The 13889-nt window shown below is 30.1% G+C and overlaps 1 protein-coding gene across 1 annotated transcript in view; it reads right to left on the minus strand.

Annotated features, from left to right (window-relative positions):
• The window catches only part of LOC145248271 (complement C3-like), a 233059-nt gene that overhangs the window by 129365 nt on the left and 89805 nt on the right, over positions 1-13889 (minus strand). Inside the window, exons 4-5 of the mRNA XM_080110142.1 lie at positions 4216-4286; positions 881-1015 (exon numbers count right to left, since the gene is read on the minus strand). Of these exons, the coding sequence (XP_079966268.1) occupies positions 881-1015; positions 4216-4286 (206 nt within the window). The remainder of the gene's footprint in view (positions 1-880; positions 1016-4215; positions 4287-13889) is intronic.

Below are 13889 nucleotides of genomic sequence, written 5' to 3' on the forward strand. Positions count from 1 at the left end.
GGTTCCCGTAAGCCGTGGTGAAGGCAACCTTTCTAGGAGAAGCAAATCTCTGATTTAAAAAACCATAAAGCGGAAGACCATTACCCGCATTAAGCTGGTCTGCAGTTTAACTTGTTGCTGGCTATCTTGCTCTTGCTTGTTGCTGGATCTCAACATTTTGAACTGAGAGAGAGACTTAGCTGTCGTACAAAGCTAAGACTCTGTAACATCATATTTGTATAGATACTCCCTCAGACATTTGGGCTCATGAATTTTAAATGTCTGAGGGAGTGGCACTCGTCTGACAAGACGTTGCAATCATCATGTATGTATGTATGTATGTATGTATGCATGAATGTATGTACACATATATATGTATATATATATATATGTAATGTATGTATATATGTATGGATCTATTAGTATATATATATATATATATATATATATATATATATATATATATATATATATATATATATGAGGGAGCCAAGGAGAATTAGAGAAATTATTTTAAAAGAAAGCTTATGCAAAGCCTAACAACCTAGATGGAGTTTATATAGAAGAGAAAAAAATAAAAGAAAGACAACATAAAAATATATACTAATGCATATAAATTTAATCGTTAATTCAATAGGAATATAAGATAAGTATGCTCTTTACACCTAGGTATTTCGAAGCCTAATGCTTCTCATCAGAAGAGGAGAGAAGTTGCTAGGTAACATATTAGAGATGTGACGTTTAGCAATAACTACATTAGGAGCGAAATAATGGGGTGTGAGAGGGAGAGGGTAACACATTGTAAAGGTAGAGGGAGGAAGAGGGGAGAACTACAGTAATTAATGCGATATAGAAAGAACATTAATATATTTAAAAATCAAAACGTAAGCTTTTCTCTTACCCTTTTCCCAGTATAATCCACGGAAATCGTCCACTCTCCGACCTGAGAGGAGTGGTTTTCTAGTTGAAATGAGGTTGAAATAACATATGTTTTGTCATGGAATATTTGAGATTTCATCACAGAATTGGACGGATCCTGAAAAATAAATAATCATCTCCATTTATAATATTTTGATTTCAGAAATTCCCCTCTGGACCAAAGTACTGTAGGTTTGCAACAACAGATGCCACATATAAATTCAATATATCTACCCTGGCAGCCACTATCTTGTGTAGCTTACGACCACCACTTCTGCCACATTCACTCGTGATAATAAAACGATACATTACATCCAATGAGCAACACTATCAGAATCGCGACATCTACAAAGAAAGAAGTTCCTATTTTTCTCTCTTAATATTTAGTGCTCCCACTCCTATCATTTGAGACCAGGTCAAATTCTATATTTTCCTACAATATTGTGCTTGCACTGCCATTAACTGGTTATTACATACATACATACACATAACATAATCTTTCCATTTCTTGATTCAAAAATAATAAATTCTCCCTTCTCAAATTCCGCCCATTTTGATTGGCTGATACCTGACTATTTGCATATTCTGGAATCCACTTCTACAGTAAATAAATGAACCCTCCAGAAATTATACAATATGACGTCGCTCTCGACAGAAGAGAATTGTGCTAAAAAAACTAAATTAAACATATTAACCGACTGTCATCGCTCTCTACATATTACAATCGTGCTGAAAAAAAAAAAAGAAAAAAGATTAAGCATATTAACCGATTAGCGTCGCTCTATAGAGAAGACAATAAATAACTTTGTTTTTTTTTATCGGTAAATTTTTACATTAGCTCCACCTCCACAATTTTCTTTAACATGATGACTTTTAGAGGTTTTCAACTATGCTGATTACGAAAATCTTATTTAAATTTGGCAGAGACAAGTACATTTCGATGGTTGGAGGTGTCTATTCTGAGAGTCGTCATAACATGGGATGGTTGTGGTAGTCTATTCCGAAAGCCATTCTTAACGTAGGGATGTTGGGAGTGACTATTCTGAAAGCTGCTCTAAACATGCGGAGCTTGGATGTGTCTATTCCGAAAGCTGTTCTTAACATGAGGCGGTTGGCCACCAATAACAACCATACTTCGATCTTTTAGCCCCGCCCCACCCCGTTGGCTGCATCAACTGGGCAATGCCTGTTAACGGGTCCTGCTAGTTTCAATTTTTTCTTTACAATAAAAAATGAAACAAGCACAAATTTATTTATTTATTACAAGTTGTTCCTTTACAACATAAGACTAACGAAATGTGTTACAAATCCCACTCACAGAATTAACATTAATTCTCAGAGTTTAATCAATTTCTTTTATTGGTACATTACTGTAAACATCCTTTTGTAAATTTTTTCACACATATTCGCTAAACATTTAAGGGAGTTAATATTTGATATGAAAAGATTTAAAGTGCTATGAACAAGGGTTTTCAATTTCATTGGCACCGTTTGGACACTGTCGTTGTCTGTCATCGGCTTCTTCTGAAATAATTATTATTTATGGTACTTTTTCGCTTTGGACACAAGTGAAAAATATAAATAAAAATCTCACAATGAGTTTATCAAAATCTTGGATAAAATACATAAAGAGAAAACCGAAATAAAAAGGAGATTATATCGACATTTAAACTTAGACCCCCCCCCCTCTCTCAAGAAGAATGAAATTCGGGCATTTGTTACTGTAACTAACAGAAGAAAAAAGAGATGTAACCAAATATGCAACAAATAAATGTTACCAAAGGCAAGACTCTTCAACCTACATGGATAAGTTTATTTTTGTTTAAACTTATTTTAAAATGTGTTTTCGATCAAAACAGAGTGTTAACTCTTTTGGGTTAAAAAAAATGGCTGTCCATAAATCTTTCACAAGGACACTTGAAAATCATTCAAAATCAAAAATTAAACATCAAATAAATGTTAACAATCGATCAAAAATATTATGTTCTACCAATATTTTGTTTACGATTTTTGAGTGATTAGACAAGATTAAAAAGATAGAATGGACCGAAAATGATTATCATTTTATGTTAAATTTATGTGCAAAACTGCTTTCCTACTGGAAATTCTAAAATAATTGTTCTTTTTTTCTTTCTGCCATGTCATCATTTTAAAAAAGGTAGAATCCGGGCCTTGATAAATGGTGATCCCTATGTAAAAAAAAACACAAAAAAAAAAAAAAAAAAAAAAAACTCATTTTGGAATCATTGAGCTAAATTTGTTGTTTATTTTGTTGTTGTTGTTATTATTATTATTATTTTGTTGTTGTTGTTATTATTATTATTATTATTATTATTATTATTATTATCATTATGATCATTATTATTATTATTAATATTACTATTATTATTATCATTATTATCATTATTAATATTATTATTATTATTATCATTATTATTATTATTAATAATATTATTATTATTATTATTAATAATAATATTATTATTATCATTATTATTATTATTATTAATAATAATAATATTATTATTATTATCATTATTATCATTATTATTAATATTATTATTATTATTAATATTATTATTATTATTATTATTATTATTATTATTAATAATAATTTGTATCTTGTTTTTCTTTTTACAGTAACGTAAATCAATTTCATAATTGGCCAAATCTTTATAATTGCGAGAAAAAAACATGAACATGATATAATATGTTTATAATTATGCTTGCAGGACGCTCAGCGTTGCCCGGTCATAAAATACGCTTGAATTTGATACTTGAATTTATTCAGATTTTGATTTATTATTCCCTATTGATTATTATATTGTGCCCAATATATAGTAATGATTTCAATGATTTCAAAAGGAAAAACGTATGGCTTGAGTACCATCAGCTAGAATCGAAACCAAAACAGTTATCACCCCAATCTTAATCGTTACTATTTGAACTATCATCAGACAGATAAGAAATAGTTCAAATGAACCGACTTTAACATATACATGTGTATTTGCTCATGTGTACAAGAGTAGGTTAAGTCGACTTACTGCCAAGCTCAAATTGTTACAACAAATGTCTTCAGAAAACGAAGATCCGAATGAAACTGGTAAAGCTCCCGTTTTTTATTTATTCCTATGTATAATTTGTTTTTCTTTTGTCTGTTTTAACAAACACACATATAAATACACACATGCATATATTGTTAGGCATGAAAATATATTTATCTCTTTTTAACTTCACATAGGGGTCCATGTTACATTTATTATGACGACATAAAATTATATTGTCACAAATGATTCATCTAAGACATTAAGATATTACCTTTATATTCATGACAACCGAAGCATTCTCTGGGTACATGTTTTCATTAAGGCGGAAGATTTGAATTTGCACTGAAATAAAAGAAAAAGACATTTATTATTAATAGCATGATGGTTATCTAACGAGAAATTCTCTACTTTATCGATACTTTCACAATAATTGTTCAAAACAGCTCTATTTCATTGTTTAGAAAATTTCCTTTCCCTTTCTTGTTCGGAAAAATTCCATGTGATTGTTAAGAAAAACTCCATTTGATTGTTCAGAAAAATTCCATTCGATTGTCCAGAAAAGTTCCATCCCATTGTTCAGAAAAGTTCCATTCAATTGTTCAGAAAAGTTCAATTCCGTTTAAAAAAAAAAGCTCCAATCCAATGCCCAAAAGCGCTCCATTCAAGTCTTTAGAAAAACTGAATTTCATTGTTCAGAAAAGCTCCATTCTTATTAGTCAAAAAAGCCCTTTTATTGATCAAAAAAGCTTCATTCCATTGTTCAGAAAAGTTCCTTTCTCTTGTTAAGAAAAGCTCCATTCCATTGTTCAAAAAAGCTCCATTTTCATTATTCAGCAAAGCTCTATTCCATTACACATAAAAGCTCCTTTCCATTGTTAAAAAAAAAAACGCCATTCCATTGTTCAAAAAAGCTCCTTTCCATTATCAAAAAAAAAAAAACCACCATAACATTGTTCAAAAAAGCATAATTTTCATTATTCCAAAAAACACCTTTCTATTATACATAAAAGCTCCTTCCATTGTTCGGAAAAGCCCCTTTTCATTCTTAAGAAATGTCTATTTTATTGTTCAGAAAATCTCCTTTCCGATATCATGAAATGCTTCATTCCATTCTTAAGAAAATCTTCAATCCATTGTTCAAAAGTGCTCTATTCCATCATTAAAAAAACTCACTTCTTTTGTTCAAAAGAGCACCATTTAATTGCTCAGAAAAGCTATATTCCTTAATTAAATAAAGCTCAATTATCTTGTTCAGAAAATCTCAATTCCATTCTTCAGAAAAGTTCCGTTTCATTGTTCAGAAATGATTATTTTCAATGTTCAAAAAAGCTCCATTCGATTGTTCAGAGCAGTTCATCAATTAATCAAAATAGCTTTATTCTGTTGTTAAGAAAACCCCTATTCCATTGTTGAAAACAGCTCCATTCCATTGTTCAAAAAAAGCTCCATTCCATTGTTCAAAAAAGCTCCATTCTTATTGTTCAAAAAAGCTCCATTCTTATTGTTCAAAAAAGCTCCATTCTTATTGTTCAGAAAAGCTCCATTCCATTGTCCAGAAAAGGTTCCATTATATTATGCCTCTGATATATACTTCCAAGACATTGTTTCAAAAATTCACATTTTCTTCTTTTATGAAAATGTTATCATAGTCTCACAAAAGTAGTTTTATTCCTAACGCAATAAAATAACTCCACATATCCAGACTTAGGTAGGTGTCCGAGGTGTTTGAGGAGTTATGTCAAAACTTAACCCATACTCCAACCTCTCTCACATCGTCGAAATGTTGCATTCCTGCGTCTGTTTTACAAGTATTTTAATGGAATGTGTTCTGGTGAACTCCAAGCACTTGTGCCCCTACGACATAAATATCCCGACTAACATAACAAGCAACAAAATCCCACCCCTACACTGTAGAGATCTCAAGATGCCGGAAAACCTTCTACTCAAATAGTTTCTTTCTTAGACTTTGCAATTTCTTCCCGGGTCTCTTCTTCCATGACTGTACTGACATGCAGAAGTTCAAGTGTAATGTGAACAGATATCTAGCTGCTCAACTCCCTACATAGTATCCCTGTAAATCTGGACCCTCCAAAAGGGATGTCAGAACCGAGACGCTCCGGCAGAAAGAGGAAACGCACAGACCCCTTCGTGGTCTGCCCCAAAAGAAAGAAATACTGATTTTCACAACCGCGGAAATCAGCTTGGGAGGGGGTGTTGTGGGGGAATCACCCTCCAAATGGACTGTTCTATCCATTATATAAGCCATAGACATTTTGATCCCAGGTGTGGATTAAACACCAGAGCGACCCTCCCCTGCTCGGTGACGTTTACTACTCTTTTCAGTTGTAACCTTTTTACGTTGTTGTTCCAGTAATACATTGTTTAAACTCTATTCCGTTGTTCTGTTTTCTTTGTGGCTTATTGCAAGCCATAACAGAAAATTAAAAAATCTAAAATTAACTTTGAACGCTTTAAACTTTCGGTTACTAGAAAGTAATTTCTGGCTTGAATGAAAATGATATAAAGAATATGAATGTATCATTAGAATATGATTCGCTGATGTAAGCCATAAATACGGACGGGTATAGCAGCCTGAGAGTCGCCGAGAAATACGCCTAAAGCTTAACGCTTAAGCACATGACCAGCTATGACTGAACAACCGTTAATTAAAGTGACTTACTAAAATGTATTAATCGATTATAGTAGCTGAGTCAAACACTTCAACTACTTCAAACAAGTATATCCCTTTTCGGACATATCAAAAAGTTTAAAAGCAACAAGCAATTATTATAGCTTACGACGTTTTTTTAAGTCAATGAAAACTAAAATTTATCTCGTACAGGCACGGGTAATAATGATGCAAAAAAGATGGGGGGGGCATAGTTTTAAAAGCGGTTTATACTTTTTTGTAGGTTTCCGACTACTTTTTGATTGTATTTGAAAGATTAAAGCCTAAAGGTAATTTCCGAAAGGAAAAAAAGTATTTGTACAGGTGAAAACAAAAAAGTTATAATGAAAAATGTTTTCACGGCGACATTCGGAAGCTGACAAGTTCAGGTAAATTTTGAAGTTCATTGTAAAAATCCATTAAGATAAATATTAGTTTTCAAAGATAATTAGTAAAGTAAAGTCCTAAGATATGGAATTAAATAAAAACAAAACATCTTGTTTGTATAAAAAAAAATAGCTTAATTAGCTCCCAAAAGCGAGAGATTCTGGCTTCGCACAAGCAAAAACAAACGAAGCCGTCTAAGCGTGGATTTTAAGGAAGCCCAAAATATCAAAAAGCTAAAAAAGCTATATGAAATGACGTCAAGTAGTTAGAGAGAGGGAGGGAGGGAGGGAGGGGTGCTGGTTTTCTTCTTTTTTTTCCTCAGTCGAGTATTTGTACATTCCTATCGTGAATGTTTGCATGATTTTTACCATTTTTAATTTGATTATTTTTCTGTGTTCCTCCTGCTTTTAAATTATTTTTTTGAAGGTTATATGAAAATTATGTCGAAAGTTACATGTTCATTCAAGCAAGGAAAATATTAGAATCTTACATATAAAAAATACAAGAAAAATGTAATCTAAAAAAAAAAATAGAAATATTTTTTGCAATTATATTTTTTTTGTGTGAAAATATTAAATAAACAATGCTTAATTCTGTGATAATATCGGTAGTTCGAGTATTTTTTCTTCGAATTATATCGAATTCGATAATACGAACTTTCGTAATGTTCCTGAAAAATTCTTTTTTCTTTTTTATTGTTACAATTTATGATGCTTTATTTTCATTAAAAAAAAAAACAACCAAAAATAAATTAACTTATTTTTTGTTTGTTTGCTACTGAAAACCATAATTTTAGTAAACGTGCTTTTTGTTTAAACAAAATAATACATTTTCCCTGGGATTCAAATGACAAAAATGGGTTCATTATATTTCGTGATCATTATTTGATAAATACTAAAACTTTAATTAAAATTGGTTAATTTCCTGATTTTTGGTTAATTTTTAAATAAAGGGCGGGGTCAAAATGTTTATACATTTTGAGCATCGACTATTCATTTTGCACGTACCTACATCTTTGTCGCATCAAAGAACGAAATAGATCATAAGTTATTCATTATTTTAAAATAATTACGTTTATAAAATGTAGTTTGTCGAAAATTGTTTCGGTCAGTATTGGCATACTCCAATATTTCTTTTCGGATTTTATTAATCATGTACGACAAATTAACAATGAAAAGCGCAACTGCTCCTGCTGATTCTGTGTAATATTTTGGCACGTCATTCGACTTGGAATTCCTATGTCAAGAACAACAAGACGCAACCTATTTTAATTTAAACGAACTGGCATGCTGTTTTTCTTTTCTTTTTTTTTTTTTACACTAAAAAATCTTTTTACAAAACAAACAATTTTTTTTTTCACATTGATGGGCCGAGATTTGGGTGAATTTAATAATTGTAAGATGTATTTATTATATACATTGTCATTATTTTGGTAAAAATTTTCTATAAAAAATACAAAAAAATACTATAAAAAACAAAAGCATTTACGATTAAAGAAAAGTAAACATGTATTTTTTCGGCACTTCTGCAGCATGCGAGCGGCGGCAATTGTCAGGGGGCGATAATTCCAATTTCTTCTTGGTCAAATAACATGGCAAATAAGTAACAAATAAAAATATTTGAAAACCAAAATATTATTTTTATAAAAATATATCAATATATAACTGTACAAACATTTATTGTATAAAAATATATCAATGTATAAATGTAAAAACATTTATTTAAAAGTTTGCGTAAGAAAATATAATTTTAATAAAACAATGTTGTAATAAAAGCAATATTGGATTTTTATACAGTTGGGACTGCCAAACGATTGTGAAGATTGGACCGCATGTTTACGTCAGATTTGTGTTAACTATACGAACTATGGAAAAGCAGAAGCGACTTAATGATTTTTTTAAAACCCTTGTTTATCTTCTTCAAACTGCAATTAATTAATCTTTATTATAATTTTGTTAGGTTTTAAGATTTACACAGTTTAATGATTAATAATATTATAAACATTTGTATATTAAATATGAAATACGGTTTTACTGAATGTTCATTTAGTTACCTACGGGGTTCCATATTTTGTTCGGTAAAAAGAGACAAACAAAATATGAAGGGGAGGTCTACAAATGCTGATATTTGGGCAATAATATTTTCAAATTGGTTTTAATCTGGCGATAAAATAGCTGAAAAGAATCATGTTTATATTAAAACTTAATATTAAAAAAAAATTGAACACAATTAATTAAAAATCTATGTTGTAACGGAACATTTTGAAATAATGGAATTTTAATCGTTTTAATCTTTTAAAAATTAATTCATGTTTAACGAAGTTTCTTTTTCTTGGCAATTCAATGATTATAGTATATATTAATTCGAAAAAACGCCATTAAAAAAACATAATAATAATATTAAGTTTATATCAATTTTTTAATTGCAACTTCAAGGTAAATTTTTGTTCAATATGTGTATTTAAATTTTTTTTAAATAAATATTTTTTACTTATTTGAACTCTTATGTTTTATAATAAATAGAAATTTCGATAGATTTAAATATATTTTGTTCGCATTTCGAAAAAATAAATAGGGGGCGCACGCACTAAAAAATATTTCTCCTCGTATATTTTACGAAAACTACATTTTATATGTAATTTCATTCTAAAATGGACAAGTACCGAAAATTTTACGAAAATCTGACCATTAGTTGATTTTTGCTAGATTTATTAAATACAGGTATGTTTTCACGTTCGGAATGTCTACTACATGGGAACGTTATTTTAAAGCGTCAATTATGTAAACACGATTTTCATCTCGCAATTTCATTATTTTCGTTCGCTGAAAAAATTTTTAAAAATTATTACTGGTTTATTTTGCCCTTCTTCTTTTAGATGATACAAAAGTTATACTAATAATATTAATTTATAATAAAGTTATATCGTGTTACATATAGGATGGGGTAATTCTGTGGTGAATTTTGGAGGTCCCTATTACACAGCAATTTTTTTTTTTTCAAACAAATAAATAATTTAAATGAAACATTTTTCGAATTAAGCCAACTTTGAAGGGTCAACAACAAATTAATAATTCACCATTACACAGTTTAATGAAGACATTAAAAAAAAAACATGAAAATATTAAAAAAAGTTATATTGTACGTACTCGTTATGAAATGAAGTTCTACGAAAAAAAATTCACTTAATTTAATCAAGTATTTTGTTTTTTTACAGACGAAAATTAAATTTTAATGAGATTGATCGTATACCGCCATTTTGTTTATTTCGCGCACAAGGAGGGGCGTGCGCTAAGGGTGATAATTCCATCACCGCTTGTCAAAATTTGACGAGATTAATTTGAAACATGGGCAGAAAAAATACCTACATTAATATTTTAATTTTCATTTATTTTACAGAGTTTCTTTGTCCTTTTTAAATCCATTATTTTTCATTTTGTCTTTTATCAACCACTTTTTCTTTTAAAGGCACTCTCCTTGTCTGCGAAATAAGCAAGATGGTGGGATACGATCGACCACATTAAAATTTGATTTTCCTCTGTAAAAAACAACAACAACAACAACAACAACAACAACAAAGCAAAACTACTTGATCAAATTAAGCGAAATTCTTTTTTGAAGAACTTCATTCCATGGCGGGTACGTACAATAAAACTTTTTTTGTTCAATAATTTTATTTTTTTAATGTCTTTATCAAACTGTACAATTAGCAATAATTTAAATGAAATATTTTTTCCGAATTAAAGCAACATTGGATTTTTTTCCAAAACATTTTTGAATTGAAGTAAAATTGTCCCCTGTTCTTTGACCGAGAAGCGCCACCTGGCGACAGTTTAGTGAGTTTCAACTCACAAAAAAAAAAAAAAGATGGCCGCGGGCTGCATACAGCAGAAGTGCCTTTTTTTCTTTTAATTTTCATGTTTGACTCGTATTTTTGTTAAATATTTCCCCTAATCCTGAAGAAAAAAATTGTTTATATTATACAAAGATTTTTAGCGTAAAAAAAAATCATCAGGAGAACTTAATTTGTCGTGCCTTAAATTGTCGAGCCTAAATATCAAACGAATAGAGAATCAGCAAAAACAGTTGTCGTATATTTATTGTGCCTTAATCTGTTGCGCCTTTATTTGTTATGCCTCAATTTGTCGTGGTTTAATTTGTAGTGCCTACATTTGTCATGCCTAAACATCACATGAATCAGTAGCAGCAGTTTTACATTTATCATGTCTTAGTTTGTCGTGCCTTAATTTGTCGTGCCTTTAATTTTTCATGCCTAAATATCACACAAACAGAGATCAGCAGTAGTAGTTGTCGTACATTAGTTTGTAATATATTAATAGTAAAACCGTTTCTTTATTTTTATTACTTCCGTTCAAACGACATCTATTCGTATGAAATGTTAATAACATTTTTTCTGATGTTGAGTGATTGAGTTCTGAAGAAAAATCAAGTATTATAGTTTATGTTTGTTCATAAGTCAATGAAAGAAAAATATTTTTTATTCTCGCGTCTCTGTCGTATCAAAGAACGAAATTTATTAATTCATTATTATATTTCTTATGTCGTAAATTGCTTCTTCTGTAGTGGCGTACAGAGAAATTAACATTTTCTTTTCGGGTTTTACTAATTATGCATGTCAAATTAAGGCACGACAAATACACGACAAAGCACGACAAATGCTCCTACTGCTTTTATCATTGCTGTGATATTTAGGCACGTCATTCGAGCAATCTGTTAAGGACAATAAGAAGTGACCGATTTTGATTTAGACCAACTGGCATGCTGTTCTTTTTTTTTTTGGCTAAAAATATTTGTAAAAAATATACATTTTTTCTTTTTTTTCAGCCTGACCAACTGAGATTTGGGAGAATTAAATAATTTGATATGTACTTTCCATTTTATTTATATTTATTTATTTTTGTAAACATTTACTATAAAAAAACATTTACTATATTAAAAAAAACAAAAACAAAAAACATTTACGATTTTAATAAAGTAAACAAATATGTACTTTTTCTTTTAATCTAGGGGAATTTTTTATGTTTTACTGTAATATTTTTTTAATATTAAATATTCCCCCCAAGTAAAAAGCAAAACAAAAAAAAAACAAAACAAAATAAAAACAAGTTTATTTATATTTTATAAAGATTTGTAGTAAAAAAAATTGACGTGTCTTCATTTGTTGCGCCTAAAATAAACTTTTTTTCAGACTGATGGACTGAGATAATTTGATTATATATACTCTTTTCATTTTTTTTTTTTTTTGGTAAGCATTTATTATTTAAAAAAATACTTACTATAACAACAATAACAATAACAAAAACTACATATTTTATTTTTATTTTTTGGAATCCTTGAGATGATTCTTCATAATTTGTGTATTCATTTTTCTTTGTTGACTGTTATCCTCATCTTGATAGTTGCTTCACGCTTCGGCTAACTCATTCTCTGGCCTTCTTCAAGTGGTTAACCTTTGGAGCCCATGGCGCAGTGGATAGAGGCGTTGGATCTCTACGGTTCTAGGTGAGCATAGATGAACTGAAGATAGCAGTTTCAATCCTACCCAAAGCAGGGCGGAGGGTCAATTGGCCAAAACGTGGTGAGACAACAACAACTATGGAAGGCGGTAATTACTGCAGATACAGTTACGAAACTCAATATTCCTATCCCGTCGCGGTTAACCACCTGAAGAAGGCCAGAGGATGAGTTGACCGAAACGTGGTGAAACAATAACTATGAAGATGAGGATAACAATCCGCAATAAAAAAAAAAAATACGATTTTAAAAAAGTGAACAAATATATATTTTTATTTAACATAAGGAATATATTTTTCTTTTTCATACTGGATTGGCAGTTTTTTTTTATGTTAAATATTCTCCATAAATAAAAAAAATGTTTATATTCTACAAAAATTTGAAGTGAAAAAAATAATAATAAAAAAAACGCAATAGGAGGCCTTTGACGTGCCTTCATTTGTCGTACCTAAATACCACACGAACAAAGAATTTGCAGGAGTTACTTGTCGGACATTTGTCGTGCCTTAATTTGTCGCACATAAACCCGTTGCTTTTGTTTTCTTTTAGTTCAAGCCACATCTATCAGCGTGGAATGCTAATCACATTTTTCTTCTGCTATTGAGTGATTGCGTCTTGGAGAAAAATTGCCTCCGCACCCAACCAGCAATTCTGTCAGATGATAAAGATGGCATTGCTCTGAGACAAAAAGATAAGAAAACATTTTTTAAGAATGCTGAAACGAAGAACCCTGTGACAAGGTCGTCACTGTGATTCTCAACGTTAGAATCAAGTATTTGCTCAGCTTCATGTATAAGGCGCCTTTTTGTTTGGTCCATTGGGGAAGAAGAAGAAGAAGAAGAAGAAGAAGAACTAGCAAGACCTGTGGAAATTCCACAATAGCATCTTTCATCTATATATAAATTCGTATTCCTGTCTGTTTGTTTGTTTATTTGTTTGTTTGTTCATAATTTGATTAATATGTACAAAAGGTCCATTACCTTAACCTTTAATTTATTCCTATATATAGTATAATTCTTGCAAAATATACAAATAAGAGATGACACCATTTGCATATTACATTAAGGAAAATCGATTTTATTAAATAGCGGTGTTTATAGTGAGAGAATTGTTTTAAGAGTTCTATTTAAGTTTATTATTTAAATTTGAGTTATATTGATAACATATTTAATATAATTTATTTTTACCGACATCGATTTTTTTTTATAAAACGATTTTTGTTATTTCCCCTGGAGGCTAACTTTGTTCTTTTTGTTTTCGCTTTCTTTTTCGGCGGATAACCAAACTAAAAATAATTCACACAAACTTTCAAGCACTATTTTTGGAATCAGTTCAAATAAAATAATTTCCGTGATTTC

Source organism: Euprymna scolopes, chromosome 26, assembly GCF_053919585.1.
Source record: "Euprymna scolopes isolate OS-2025 chromosome 26, ASM5391958v1, whole genome shotgun sequence".
In the NCBI taxonomy this organism is placed as follows: Eukaryota; Metazoa; Mollusca; class Cephalopoda; order Sepiida; family Sepiolidae; genus Euprymna; species Euprymna scolopes.